At 43.6% G+C, this 16439-nt stretch overlaps 1 protein-coding gene across 1 annotated transcript; it reads right to left on the bottom strand.

Annotated features, from left to right (window-relative positions):
• Nucleotides 1–2576: 2576 nt before the first annotated feature.
• On the bottom strand, nt 2577–15968 carry LOC311117672 (MORN repeat-containing protein 4-like; the record flags this gene model as incomplete). The annotated part of the gene is made up of 4 exons (XM_084192604.1): nt 2577–4198; nt 4276–4385; nt 9213–9327; nt 15902–15968. The coding sequence occupies 4 exons, from the start codon at nt 15966–15968 to the stop codon at nt 4026–4028; spliced, it is 465 nt and encodes a 154-aa protein (XP_084048730.1). The 3' UTR covers nt 2577–4025.
• Nucleotides 15969–16439: the final 471 nt, after the last annotated feature.

Genomic DNA, 16439 nt, shown 5'->3' with positions numbered 1-16439 from the left:
GACTTTATCCCTATGGTTGCGTCCCAAATTGCACCCTATTCCCTATATAGTGCACTAGTGTCATCTTAATGCAGACACACTTGTCGTTTGGCCCAATATGGCAGCCATCCCGTACCATCCAACGAAAATACTCTCCTACCATCACCCCTACCTACACAGCAATAGTCCTACCCTCCTACCATCACCCCTACCTACACAGCAATAGTCCTACCCTCCTACCATCACCCCTACCTACACAGCAATAGTCCTACCCTCCTACCATCACCCCTACCTACACAGCAATAGTCCTACCCTCCTACCATCACCCCTACCTACACAGCAATAGTCCTACCCTCCTACCCCCTCACCCCATCTTCCCAACCTCACAACACAGGAGCTATAACCAGGGACAGGAGCTTTTCCTAACCATGTGACCAGACCAGGAAGAACGTGGGGGCATAGACAACAATAATTAAGGCCTGGAGTTTTGTCCTGGGCAGATCACATGATCAGGGAAAATCTCCTGTCCTCCTAGCTAGCAGGGGAATACTCCAGTCCCTAGCTAGCTATAATAACATTACCAAGGCATCTATTGAGAACTACTGAGGCTCTGGCCTCTAATACTGAGACTCTGGATTCTAATACTGAGACTCTGGATTCTAATACTGAGACTCTGGATTCTAATACTGAGACTCTGGATTCTAATACTGAGACTCTGGATTCTAATACTGAGACTCTGGATTCTAATTTTGAAAATGTAATGTAAAATGAGACTCTTGTCTCTAATGCTGCTTTTCCAGAGGGACACCGGTGTGAAGTCTGAGTCTTTAGGCCAAGCACCGGTGTAAAACCCTGTGGTGGAAATGTGACAGATCCAAATACAGTCTCTACCTGCTTGGACACTAGTTTCAACTCCAGAGTAGTTGCGGTTGGTGTCGGTTAGAGCTGATCTGAGAACATATTTAGCAGTCGGTAGGTAGCACCCGTATGTTGAATGAATGGTTGGGGATGGGGAGGAGGAGGTGTGGGTTTTGGCTCAGCAGATCCTGGATCAGATTCAGTAGCTCGTTGGTTGACTGTGATGTAGAGGGTAAAGTCTACTGACATGTAGCGCACCAAGCAAGCACAACCAGAGGGGAAAACACACGATAGAGTTAGAGATGAATAGAAAGACGTGGGTAGAGAAAGGTGTGGATACAAAGAGGGGTGTGAAAAACACACAGATCAAGATAAACAAAGAAAAGAGAGAAACACAAGAAGGGAATATACACTGAGCTACACTGGGCTGGCGGTCATCACATTTTGTCACAGTAATTGACCGCTAATTACCATAAACATGTTTAGCATCTCTGGCTTCCACGCATAGCCAACAAGCCACTGGTGCGGACCTTTTGGAAAATCTACATTTAAAAAAAGTATAATAAATCCATGTAATATAGCCTACACCGTCACAATAAATCCATTATTTATTTTAGACAGGTCTAAAGAAACATTATGATATGAAGAAAATGTCGTTTTTTTCAGAAGAACAGAATAACATACTCTGAGTTGTCCTTATGTTAGGCCCTGATCTGGCTATGCCATATGGCTGTGGGCTACACTAGTTCATTTAGCAGACTGGATTTGCTTATTATTATTTTATAGTATGAAGAATACAATTGAACATAGCTGAATAAAATAGATAGGACATTTTCTCCAAACGTTTTCCGAGGGAGTGCGCACATGCAGCTATTCTGTGTTGAGCGGTTAACAAAGAAACAGGTCCTCCTATATGCTTAATTTAGAGTTATTTATGCAACTTTAGTTGTGATACAAAGGTTGGGCTATATGTTCAGATCTTTAATACATTCTAAGGCCGCATGATGCGACTAATGATGATTTGAAAAAAGTCTAATGAAAGGCATGAGCTCTGCTTGCGCAAGCTGCACACACTTCATCAGTCTCTCATTCACAATTTGACAAGCACCTGATAATATTCTCACCCATCAGACTATTCTCAATTTAATCTGGTCTTTACATATAGCCTACTAATATATGTGTGGAATTATTTTTTATTTAGAATGGCCCACAAAAAAAAAACATATAATCCGTAGCCTTCACTCGAAAAGCGAATGTTACGTGCGGTTACGTTTTTAATATGCCAGGTAGGGTACACCATTTGTAAAGTGTATGAATGTACTTAATTTTAAGAATTGAGCAATACATTTTGCAGTAAGAGAAAGCTGGGATCCTCTTTTAAATAGTGGCCAGTCAAAACTCTCTTTTCACACGCGACTGCGCAATGACTGGGCTTATAAGAACACGTTTCACTAGGCTCTGTAGGCTATGGGCTCTCCAACCCTGTTCCAGGGGTCTTGGGCCTGTAGGCTACGTTTGAAGTTATTTGGCCACTTTAGTTGTGATACAATCCTTATCAAAACATATAGGCCTGTGGGCTAGGCCACACGATGCATGCGACTATGATTTAATAAAAGTTGCCAAAAGAATGCACGCGCTGTTTCTTACCTTAGACTGCACACGCTGGGCATCATTCATAAGGGATAATATTCTCACCCATCAGACTATTATAAATGTGTCTTTACATATACTAAATAATATATGTGTGAAATTAATTTTGGTATAGAATGGGGCATTATCATGCACCTGTCGGAACAGGGGCGGGGTAAAAGACATGTCATCCGTATACACTTGAACAGCGAATGGAAGACGCTTTTCACACTGTTCATTTTCATGCCAGCCAGGTAGGCTACTCCGATTGTAAAGCAAAGCAATATGCTTAATATTAGGGAAGTTGAGAAATAAACATAGTAAGCCTATAGATAGTTGATGGGATCCTCCTCTTTTTAATTGAGACCATCAAAACTCTGTTTTCTCACACAATTGCATAGCCTAGCCTATAGAGATTTAGTAGACGCTCTTATCCAGAGCGACTTACAGTTAGTGAGTGCATAAATTTTTCATACTGGCCCCCCCGTGGGAATCGAACCCACAACCCTGGCGTTGCAAGCGCCATGCTCTACCAACTGAGCTACAGGAGGCAACATGGGCTTATAGGAACACTTATTTCATTCAATGCATCAACCAGCTATGAGGAGCTGGATCTCGCTGCACAACAGGTGATCCTATTCCACTCACACTCTGAATGCCAGGGCTCTCGTGAAGTGATTGATTTTATTTTTGAATGCATTTGCATTGATGTCAGAGTGATTAGAGGGACAATAGAGCGCTGAGGGCCGGCCATTAGCGACTGGCAGTTAGCAAGTTTGGTAGGCTACTAATGACTATCAGTGGCATCGGCGCATTTGGAGAAGCCTAGTTACCGTGACTCAACGGTCACGTGGAATTTAACTGTGGCCATGACTGGTGACTGCTGGTGTGGAAGTAATATGGTGACCATAACAGCCCTACAGTGGACAAATCATTAGGAACACCTTCTCTTTCCGTGACATAGACTGACCAGGTGAATCCAGGTGAAAAGCTATAATCCCTTATTTATGTAATTTGTTAAATCCACTTCAATCAGTGTAGATGAAGGGGAGGAGACATGCTAAAGAAGGATTTTTAAGCCTTGAGACAATTGAGACATGGACTGTGTATGTGTGCCACTCAGAGGGTGAATGGGCAAGACAAAAGATTGAAGTGCCTTTGAACAGGGTATGATGTAGGTGCCAGGCGCACCGGTTTGAGTGTGTCAAGAACTGCAACGCTGCTGGGATTTTCACATTCAACAGTTTCCCGTGCGTATCCAGAATGGTCCACCACCCAAAGGACTTCCAGCCAACTTGACACAACTGTGGGATGCACTGGAGTCAACATAGCCCAGCATCCCTGTGGAACGCTTTCAACACCTTGTAGAGTCCATGCCCCGACGAATCGAAGCTGTTCTGAGGGCAAAGGTGTTCTTAATGTTTTGTACACTCAGTGTATGGAGGAGTATAACCGTAAAGAAACAGAGCAGAATGAAGAAAAAGAAGGGTATGAGTATGATAGTGAAATGCTACCCTATTGTTGTTGTTGCTCCCTGAGTAGCGCCCCCTAGCTGCAGGTCACATCGAGAGTGCCCGTGCCTTGGCAGCTGCCCCCTGTGCCCGCTGCACCGTGCCCTGGCACCCCTCTCTGCCCACCAGCTGGCCGCTCTCAAACAGACCCTCGTGGCTCGTCCCTCCTCTTCCTCCTCCTCGCCCGCTTTCTGGACCTCCGTCAGCGAACGTCAGCATACCTGCAGAGGTCAAGTTTAAGTTCAAGTTCAGGTTTATGTCATTAACTTAAACCTAAACCTAACCTTCTACTGTTTACCGTATCCCTCCACACATCCACTCTTGAACTCTCCTTGGAACTTCATCCCGTCAAAACGACTGAAGACGCCTGCGCCTTGAAACTTCCCCTGAATAAACTCTCCCTCGTACCTGCAAGAGACACACATATGCAAAAATAGTGGGGTGTGTTCATTAGGCACCAAATGGAAGAAAACAGACTGAAACAGGGAGGAACTAACTGGGTTTGTCCAATAAGAAAGGCTCAGGTCTGTGGACAATGCTGTCAACATTTACATTTTAGTCATTTAGCAGACACTCTTATCCAGAGCAACTTACAGGTGCAAGTGCCTTGCTCAAGGCCACATAGACAGATTTTTCACCTAGTCGGCTCAGAGATTTGAACCACAGACCTTTCGGTTACTGGCCCAGCGTTCTTAACCGCTCGGCTACCTCACACAACGTGGGCCTACAATACATCATCAAACACCTCGATAACCCAAAGACATATGCAATGATATTGTTTGTGGACTTTAGTTCATCGTTCAATAGCATCATCCCAGAACTGTTACAAGACAAACTCTCCCAGCTGAACGTGTCCAGCTCCATCTGTCAGTTGTTCACTGACTTCCTGTCCAACATGATGCAACATGTGAAGCTGGAAATACACCTTTCGGGCTCTTTATCCCTCAGCCCTGGAGCGCCGCAAGGATGCGTGCTCTCGTCTCTACTCACTCTACACCAATGACTGCACCTCCAACAACGCATCTGTCAAACTACTCAAACCACTCTGGTCGGTCTCATCACCGAAGGCGATGAGTCAATGTACCTTGGAGAGGTCGACCGGCTAGTGGCCCGGTGCAGTCGCAATAACCTGGAACTCAACACAGACAAAACCGTGAAAATGGTGGTTGACTTTAGAAAACGCCCCACCATCTCTCCGCTTTGAGATTGATGGCTCAGCTGTTAGCACGGCTGAATCGTTCAGATACCTGGGGACCATCATCTCCCAGGACAACATCACAGAGGTCACCAAGAAGGCACAGCAGCAGATGTACTACTTGCGGCAGCTGAAAAAACTACATCTCCCAGTCAATCCTGATCCGGTTTTACGCATCAATCGTTGAGCCCATCCTCACCTCCTCCATCACCGTCCGGTTGGGGCCTGCTTCTGCCCGCTGCAAGGGCAAACTGCAACGCATTTTCTGGTCTGCAGAGAGGGTCATCGGCTGCCACCTGCCCTTCATCGAGGTCCTGCACGTCTCCAGGGCAAGGGAGCGTGCAGGAAAGATTGCCTACCCCTCCCACCCCGGTCACCCCCTCCTCCAAAAATTCACATCTGGCAGGCGGTTCAGATCACTCATGACCAAAACCTCCTGCCACATGAAAAGTTTCTTCCCCCGGCCTGTGGCCCTCACCAACCGGCCATCTGGCCCATAGAGACTAAAGGACTATGCACTCTATGCTGCACACCACATCAAGCAATCTCTGAACTGTACACTAAATAACTGCACTATACTGCATTGCACTCTCTTCATATCTGCATTTAGACATTCATACTGATACTATACATTTGTACATTCACTGTGTATCAACCGTATACCCACTGTGTATCAACCGTATACCCACTATCAACCGTATACCTACTGTGTATCAACCGTATACCCACTGTGTATCAACCGTTTACCCACTGTGTATCAACCGTTTACCCACTGTGTATCAACCGTATACCCACTGTGTATCAACCGTTTACCCACTGTGTATCAACCGTTTACCCACTGTGTATCAACTGTATACCCACTGTGTATCAACCGTTTACCCACTGTGTATCAACCGTATACCCACTGTGTATCAACCGTTTACCCACTGTGTATAAACCGTTTACCCACTGTGTATCAACCGTATACCCACTGTGTATCAACCGTTTACCCACTGTGTATCAACCGTTTACCCACTGTGTATCAACTGTATACCCGCTGTGTATCAACCGTTTACCCACTGTGTATCAACCGTATACCTACTGTGTATCAAACGTATACCTACTGTGTATCAACTGTATACCCACTGTGTATCAACCGTATACCCACTGTGTATCAACCGTATACCTACTCTGTCTCAACCGTATACCCACTGTGTATCAACCGTATACCCACTGTGTATCAACCGTATACCCACTGTGTATCAACCTTATACCCACTGTGTATCAACCGTATACCCACTGTGTATCAACCGTATACCCACTGTGTATCAACCTTATACCCACTGTGTATCAACCGTATACCCACTGTGTATCAACCGTATGCCCACTGTGTATCAACCGTTTACCCACTGTGTATCAACCGTTTACCCACTGTGTATCAACCGTATACCCACTGTGTATCAACCGTTTACCCACTGTGTATCAACCGTATACCCACTGTGTATCAACCGTATACCCACTGTGTATCAACCGTATACCCACTGTGTATCAACCGTTTACCCACTGTGTATCAACCGTTTACCCACTGTGTATCAACCGTATACCCACTGTGTATCAACCGTTTACCCACTGTGTATCAACCGTTTACCCACTGTGTATCAACCGTATACCCACTGTGTATCAACCGTATACCAACTGTGTATCAACCGTTTACCCACTGTGTATCAACCGTTTACCCACTGTGTATCAACCGTATACCCACTGTGTATCAACCGTTTACCCACTGTGTATCAACCGTTTACCCACTGTGTATCAACCGTATACCCACTGTGTATCAACCGTATACGCACTGTGTATCAACCGTATACCCACTGTGTATCAACCGTATACCCACTGTGTATCAACCGTTTACCCACTGTGTATAAACCGTTTACCCACTGTGTATCAACCGTATACCCACTGTGTATCAACCGTTTACCCACTGTGTATCAACCGTTTACCCACTGTGTATCAACCGTATACCCACTGTGTATCAACCGTTTACCCACTGTGTATCAACCGTATACCTACTGTGTATCAACCGTATACCCACTGTGTATCAACCGTATACCCACTGTGTATCAACCGTATACCCACTGTGTATCAACCGTATACCCACTCTGTCTCAACCGTATACCCACTGTGTATCAACCGTATACCCACTGTGTATCAACCGTATACCCACTGTGTATCAACCTTATACCCACTGTGTATCAACCGTATACCCACTGTGTATCAACCGTATACCCACTGTGTATCAACCTTATACCCACTGTGTATCAACCGTATACCTACTGTGTATCAACCGTATACCCACGGTGTATCAACCGTATACCCACGGTGTATCAACCGTATACCCACGGTGTATCAACCGTATACCCACTGTGTATCAACCGTATACCCACTGTGTATCAACCGTATACCCACTGTGTATCAACCTTATACCCACTGTGTATCAACCGTATACCCACTGTGTATCAACCGTATACCCACTGTGTATCAACCTTATACCCACTGTGTATCAACCGTATACCTACTGTGTATCAACCGTATACCCACGGTGTATCAACCGTATACCCACGGTGTATCAACCGTATACCCACGGTGTATCAACCGTATACCCACTGTGTATCAACCGTATACCCACTGTGTATCAACCGTTTACCCACTGTGTATCAACCGTTTACCCACTGTGTATCAACCGTATACCCACTGTGTATCAACCGTTTACCCACTGTGTATCAACCGTTTACCCACTGTGTATCAACCGTATACCCACTGTGTATCAACCGTTTACCCACTGTGTATCAACCGTTTACCCACTGTGTATCAACCGTATACCCACTGTGTATCGACCGTATACCCACTGTGTATCGACCGTATACCCACTGTGTATCGACCGTATACCCACTGTGTATCGACCGTATACCCACTGTGTATCAACCGTATACCCACTGTGTATTTGTATATCTGCTCATCCTCTTATAGCTCTATGCTCACTCTGCCTAGTTGTATATAATGTATGGAAACTTTGTTTAAACTCCATTGTCTGTATTCTGTCTCTAAATGTTGTCTTTCACTAGCAGCACCATATCACCAAGTACAATTCTGAGTATGTGTAAATGTACTTTGCGAATAAAGGTGATTCTGAATTCTGATTTTACTTTTCTGTTGCAAAGCGTTTAAAAGTGTTTTTCATGGCGTACTATAATGAACCCGACCCCAATGTCAAGGAGTTTGTTTCTGCACACTGATTGTCTTGTTTGTTTTGAGTGGATTCTCAAAAATGTATGTCTGGTGCATAACTATTTAGTGAGCTATGTTGTCATTTTATAGGTATAATTCAGCTGAGAGATGTCACCAGGAGGTCTCTAACAATAACAGAATGCTGTCAGAACACAGAACGCTGTCACAGAGAACCTTGACCTGAGGTGGGTAGAATCTTCATTGATGGAATGATCCAATCTCCTGTTCTCACAACCCAGGGCTGCTACGTGCTCTGTGACACGGAATACAATATGTAGCACAAAAAGTCAATTTGTGCAACTTTAGCTGCGCAGTGCGTGACGTTGCCGTGATCCTTGTTAAAGCAATTTACACTTAATTGTCTCAATCAAGCTTTTCTCTCAAGGTTAAGGAGGTTTGTTCTAATTATGTTGCAAGCAACAGAAATTGCGTCCAAATTTACTTTTGTGACATCGGCGTAGAGTTGGATCTAGAGAAAAGCGCTGCCTGTTGCGTCTAAAATGACAACACTAAGAGAGAACATCTGTTTGCAAAATCACATGCAAGTGGTAAGGAATTCAAGTATTTTCCAGTTAGAGGTAACACAAATTAAGAAAATGATCAGGGGAAATATCTAATGACTCTACAGTGCACCACTTTGCCTTCGCCCTACGATTCAGGGCATCAGTCAAAAGAAGTGTGCTATAATGGGGAATAGGGTGTCATTTTAGACATCAGACAGTTGTAATGTCATTAGCAGGGTCAAAGGTGAAATGGGAATGGTGAGATATTGTTACCTGGAACCATCAGGGAAGACCAGCATCCCACAGCCGTTGAAGAGTCCGTTCTCGAACTGACCAGTGTAACACGTCCCATCACTGAACGTCAGCTGGCCTAGACCATGTCTCAGTCCTGGGGGACAGACAAACCAGTTAGTTACTGCCCTAGACCATGTCTCAGATCTGGGGGACAGACAAACCAGTTAGTTACTGGCCTAGACCATGTCTCAGACCTGGGGGACAGACAAACCAGTTAGTTACTGGCCTAGACCATGTCTCAGACCTGGGGGACAGACAAACCAGTTAGTTACTGGCCTAGACCATGTCTCAGACCTGGGGGACAGACAAACCAGTTAGTTACTGGCCTAGACCATGTCTCAGACCTGGGGGACAGACAAACCAGTTAGTTACTGGCCTAGACCATGTCTCAGACCTGGGGGACAGACAAACCAGTTAGTTACTGGCCTAGACCATGTCTCAGACCTGGGGGACAGACAAACCAGTTAGTTACTGGCCTAGACCATGTCTCAGACCTGGGGGACAGACAAACCAGTTAGTTACTGGCCTAGACCATGTCTCAGACCTGGGGGACAGACAAACCAGTTAGTTACTGGCCTAGACCATGTCTCAGACCTGGGGGGACAGACAAACCAGTTAGTTACTGGCCTAGACCATGTCTCAGACCTGGGGGACAGACAAACCAGTTAGTTAGTTAGTTACCAGTTAGTTAGTTAGTTAGTTAGTTAGTTAGTTAGTTAGTTAGTTACCAAGGCCGTCATTGTATTTGTTCTTAATTATTTAATCTTTATTGGATAAATAAAGGTTAAATAAAATAAAATATTAAGTCAGTTAGTTGTTAGTTAGTTACAAGTTAGTTACAAGTTTATTAGTTATCAGTTAGTTAGTTTCAAGTTAGTTAGTTACTTATGTTAGTTATCAGTTAGTTAGCGAGTGAGCAAGTTAGTGCAAAATAAAATTGCAATAGCGCGACTGTCACAAATGTTGTCAAATCCCAAACTGGACAAAAAGCAAAAATGTCAGATTCACTCCAAAACGTCAATGAAAGACATCAAAAGACCACCTTATTTTTATAATAATTCTTCATAATTCACCATGTGGATAAAGGATAAAGATGCCTCGTGTAAGAAGTTAATATAAGGTGAAGAGCTTATTGGATCATATGAAACCATCAGCTCTATAGTATAGCTGTCTGTCTAGCTGTCTATCTAGCTGTCTAGCTGTCTATCTAGCTGTCTATCTAACTGTCTAGCTGTCTGTCTAGCTGTCTGTCTAGCTGTCTATCTAGCTGTCTAGCTGTCTGTCTAGCTGTCTAGCTGTCTACCTATATGTCTATCTAGCTGTCTACCTGTCTGTCTAGTTGTCTGTCTAGCTGTCTATCTAGCTGTATATCTAGCTGTCTAGCTGTCTGTCTAGCTGTCTAGCTGTCTGTCTAGCTGTCTAGCTGTCTGTCTAGCTGTCTATCTAGCTGTCTAGCTGTCTACCTGTCTGTCTAGTTGTCTGTCTAGCTGTCTATCTGTCTATCTAGCTGTCTAGCTGTCTAGCTGTCTATCTAGCTGTCTATCTGTCTGTCTAGCTGTCTGTTGTCTCACTCACAAACAACTTTTGTCCTTGTTCTTTAGACTATACATGCAGCTTATTTTGAAGTTCCAGTCCTGTCTATTCAAACTCACATCACTTTTCATGGGGTGTTTGGGTCAGGAATAAAAATGTATTGGTCCGAATACCTCTTATCTCAGGGTTTCTGAACTTTCTTGGAGGTTGAAAAGAGGTCGCCTGTCTTGCCTTTGTCCTTGTTAACTTCTAGACTGTTGCTGCTTTTGGATTTCTAGGCCTTTTCTATTCAAACACACATCTCAGGGTCTCTGTAACAGCTGTAGTTACACTTTTCATGGGTAGTTGGATCAAAAGTCATTTAACAGTGAAGTAGGACTAACAACATGTTCTTGCTCTAAGACATACCACTCTCAGGGTCTCTGAATGTACTTGGAACTTAAAAAACAGGCTGCCTTGTCACTTCTAGCAAAGAATGTGAATTAAAAAATATAGTGAGTTAAAAAAGAAGAAGCTAAATGACTAAAATGTAAATGTCAAATGTAGATGTTTTGTCCTGTCAGTCCATGGAGATTTAACAAATACCCTATAGGAGGCATTCAAGTCAAGTCTCAACACACTTTACAAAAATAAATCCTACATTTTTTATGTATTTGTATTTTAAACCTGTGTGTATTGTAGGCTACAACCTTCTCCAAATTGTAGCCTACTGAATGAGGTCCACTGAATGAGGTCTACTGAATGAGGTCCACTGAATGAGGTCCACTGAATGAGGTCTACTGAATGAGGTCCACTGAATGAGGTCTACTGAATGAGGTCTACTGAATGAGATCTACTGAATGAGGTCCACTGAATGAGGTCCACTGAATGTGGTCCACTGAATGAGGTCTACTGAATGAGGTCCACTGAATGTGGTCTACTGAATGAGGTCCACTGAATGTGGTCTACTGAATGAAGTCCACTGAATGAGGTCTACTGAATGAGGTCCACTGAATGAGGTCTACTGAATGAGGTCCACTGAATGTGGTCTACTGAATGAGGTCCACTGAATGTGGTCTACTGAATGAAGTCCACTGAATGAGGTCCACTGAATGAGGTCCACTGAATGAGGTCCACTGAATGAGGTCTACTGAATGAGGTCCACTGAATGAGGTCTACTGAATGAGGTCAGGTGAAATGTTGTTCAGAGCTTCTCGTTGCTCCGTAGGTATTTAGGAAGCAATACGTTTGAACGTAAAGTAGCGGAGCACACAAGTGAACACAGTGGATTAGGATTTAGGAAGGGGAGGTGAGAGTGAGAGAGGGAAAGGAAGGGAGAAGGGGGAGGGAGGAATGGGGAGGTGAGGGTGAGTGAGGGAAATGTGTGTGGTTTTCTCCTGCCAGGTAGTAGTGTACTAAATTAGTATTACACAATATTAGGATTTAGGAAGGGGGTGAGGGAGATGGGGTGAGAGGAGGAGGGGTGAGGGAGGGGAAGGGGTGGGTGAGGGAGGGAGAGGAACGGGATGAAAGAGCACAGCGCTGCCAGCTAGTGGTGTAGATTTACTAAATTAGATGTGCCATCTGTCACTATGACTACGCAAACCTCCTCTCTCTAATCTCAGTTAGTTTTTTTTTTTAATAGATTTGGACGGCGAGTTAAATATAACTGGCTGAAATACAGTCAAGAGCCTTCCGGAATGTGTGTGTGTGTGTGTGTGTGTGTGTGTGTGTGTGTGTGTGTGTGTGTGTGTGTGTGTGTGTGTGTGTGTGTGTGTGTGTGTGTGTGTGTGTGTGTGTGTGTGTGTGTGTGTGTGTGTGTGTGTGTGTGTCGTACGGGGTTGACAGGGGATTTGTGTCCCACAAATCTCAGTGTCCAAGCCAAGTAGAATTAAGTAAGTACAATTCCTGAGGATTCCTTCCACTGACTAGCAAGGACGTTAGTCGGCTTACACAAGGCAAGCGAGGTGGAATTGCAACAATTTAAAACTTAAAGGACACAAAAAAGTGTATTTCTATCCCATGTTTCTCTAACACACATTCTGAACAAAACTAATTTGTGGGAAATGACTTGACAGTTTGACAGAACTATTATCAATGCCACAAGTTGTTTCCAAGCCAGATGTACTACTACACACACATTTCCCCCTAGTATTAAAACTAATTCATTTCCCCCTAGTATTAAAACTAATTCATTTCCCCCTTGTATTACAACTAATTCATTTCCCCCTACTATTACAACTAATTCATTTCCCCCTTGTATTACAACTAATTCATTTCCCCCTAGTATTACAACTAATTATTTCCCCCCTATTGTACAGAGTAATTAGCCGTACTTGTTTAGCTAAAGCAGTAGTGGTACTCGATCATATCAAATCAAATCAAATTGTATTTAAAGTGCATTAAAAATAGAAACACACTTAACATTAAAACAATACAATGAAAATAAGTCAAAGCAAACAAGAAGCAGTAAAAAGTGGAAAATAAAAAGAACAGTCTAAAACAATAAAAGCACTAATTAAAGGCCAAGCTTGTGACCAGCTAATAGCTTGTGTACTCTACTGTACTTACAAGCTGCCCATCTCTCCTTTCATCTAGTTTGATTCCATAAATCAGTTCAGAGTTTAATCTGGTGAACGGTTCTTAGCGACGAGTCGTCGGGGACAATCTTGTTGTTAGGTCACGGTTGCCACGGTTGCCATGCTAATTTAGCTTTAGCTGAATGTGTCGGCTTTTATGTCAATCAATAGTCCTAGTGCACTGACCCCCCCCCCCACCCCCCACCCCCCACCCACACACACACAAACATCTCTCTCAAAGTTCTCTTTCTTAGCTAATAAAAAACTTGAACGGTGGATGATAAAAGATGCTAAAATATATGTAATCAGTCAGCCTGTCTCCTGTGTGTCACACTTCAACCTGTTAGCTATACCTGTCAATACAAACAGATCAATCACCCTTACAACAAGGGAACTAAACAACACACCAGCCACACCAACTGAGCTCTCTGAAGCCACCATATGTTATCAGTTAAACAGAACCTTTTCTAAAATAGCTCCAAACTTGTTCTGTAGTTATTATGGCTTCCTTTATCCATGGGGTTACCATGACATCTTGTGTTTTTGTCAAACTGCAAATACTGGTTTAGTCAGTGTAGCGTTAATGTGGGTATAACGCATCAGTGTGTGTATTTGTATGTGTGTGTGTGTGTGTGTGTGTGTGTGCGCGTATATGTGTTGTCGCTATGACAGCAGATGGTATATAGTCTGTAGAGAATTGCCGGTGGATAGGGATATTGTTTTTGACCTATAATTAGTACAGACGACACACCCTTAGGCTGCAGCCTACCACTCCTCTCTACTCAGAAGCAACAATCTGGACTGAGTTGAGACTTTTGATTAGTTTGAAGAGAAACTTGAATAAACCTCCAGACACCTGAGGCTGACACAGTGAGGAATAGATCCAGAGAGGGAATTGAGCATGTAAAGTACCTGCTAACTTGACTTTAATGTCTGAAGTGTATTGTTGGCGTACATAAATGTTGTATCTATACCGAGCAAAAACATAAACGCAACATGTAAAGTGTTGGTCCCATGTTTCATGAGCTGAAATAAAAGATCCCAGACATTTTCCATACGCACAAAAAGCTTATTTCTCTCTAAATGTGTTTACATCCCTGTTAGTGAGCATTTGTCCTTTGCCAAGATAATCCATCCACATGACAGGTGTGGCATATCAAGACACTGATTAAACAACATGATCATTACACAGGTGCACCTTGTGCTGGGGACAATAAAAGGCCACTCTAAAATGTGCTGTTTTGTCACACAACACAATGCCACAGATGTCTCAAGTTTTGAGGGAGCATGCAATTGGCATGCTGACTGCAGGAATGTCCACCAGAGCTGTTGCCAGATCATTTAATTTTAATTTCTCAACATTGTTTTAGAGAATTTGGCAGTACATCCAACCAGCCTCACAACCGCAGACCACATGTAACCACGCCAGCCCAGGACCTCCACATCCGTCTTCTTCACCTACAGGATTGTCTGAGACCAGCCACTCAGACAGCTGATGAAACTGAGGAATATTTATGTCTGTAATAAAGTCATTTGTGGGGAAACACTCATTCTGATTGCCTGGGCCTGGCTCCCCAGTGGGTGGGCATGGCTCCCAAGTGGGTGGGAGTGGGTGGGAGTGGGTGGGCCCTCCCGGGTGGGCCCTCCCGGGTGGGCCCTCCCGGTGGGCCCTCCCAGTGGGTGGGCCCTCCCAGGCCCACCCATGGCTGTGCCCCGTCCCAGTCATGTGAAATCCATAGATTAGGGCCTAATGAATTTATTTTAATTGACTGATTTGCGTTTATATTTTTGTTCAGTATACTTGTGCTATTTCTAGGACCAGGCCATGATATATGATTAGGACCAGGGACCGGTTGCATAAAACAGCTTAAGTTAATTTTCCCCTCATCTTTCCCTTAAAGTTTCCTTAACTTTAAGTTAGTTGCACAAAACATTTTAAGGCAAATTTCCCCATTAAATTAGGTGAAAAATTTAAGGGTAGCCCATGAGGTCCCTTAAGTGCTTAATTCAGTCTGGATATAAATGTAAACAGCATTTGTGGAGGTGAATGTTGCTTTTCGCTACCCTGGTTGCAAAAGGAAAACATCAACCAGCTAGCTAGGTATCTCTGTAAGTTAGCTTGACATGCTAGAAAGTAACAGAAAAAAATTACTAAAAGAAAGGTATTTTATTATCAATTTGTTTTTCCGGTCTTGAATGTAGAAATTATATTTCCAGATCTCTCAAAATAAATGCGATCTCTTTGACGAGAGACCCTCAGTCAGTGAATCAAGCTGTCTCCATGGTAACCAGAGACTCCTTCTGCCATACATGCCTTCAAATCAAAAGTACCCCAAAAAACTCCTCACCCTAGTTATTTCCTTTTAGAAAAAAAAGAAAGAAAGAAAGAAAATAATGAGGTGATGTGATTCAGGATGAATGGACAGTAACAGAAGAATGGAAAGATGAATGGGCATCAAAGAGAGGGGTGAAGAAGTGATTAAGGGATGAGTAAAGTGATAGAGGGATAGAGAGATGAGTAAAGTGATAAAGGGATAGAGGGATGAGTGAAGTGATAAAGGGATAGAAGGATCTTGCCTTCCCTCCACTCCCCATGGTACTCTTCACCATTGGAATAGGTGAAGGATCCTCTTGTCAGGGTCATATCACACAGGTCCTGTTGTAAACACACACACACACACACACACACACACACACACACACACACACACACACAATTCATTATTGGGTTATGATACTATATACCAGTGTGGCAGTTGTACTAAACTCCTAAGGCATAAAAGTCCTTAAAGAATCAAAGTGCATCATTAATTAAAATGACAAGTAAAGAGGTACGCTTAGATAACCTATGCAGAAAAATAGACATATTTTTGACATAGAATTAGGCATAATAATTATGGCTTTAGATTGCAGCAAAAAGCTGTTTCAGGTGTTTGAAAAATACAAAATTCGCCAACTTCACCCCCCAGCCACCTCGATCCTCATGTACTTTGTGCCCCTCTAACTTAATGGGTGTATGATTGCTCTGCAAACACCCACATAGTGCTAAACTGATTGAGACACATTTTGACGCACATCTTGAAGCGCTCGCCTGGACAACCCGTGGATTAACTCA

The sequence above is a fragment of the Coregonus lavaretus genome (genome assembly GCF_964263955.1).
Source record: "Coregonus lavaretus genome assembly, contig: HAP1_SCAFFOLD_2071, whole genome shotgun sequence".
In the NCBI taxonomy this organism is placed as follows: Eukaryota; Metazoa; Chordata; class Actinopteri; order Salmoniformes; family Salmonidae; genus Coregonus; species Coregonus lavaretus.
This window is presented reverse-complemented; position numbering and strand designations above follow the sequence as displayed.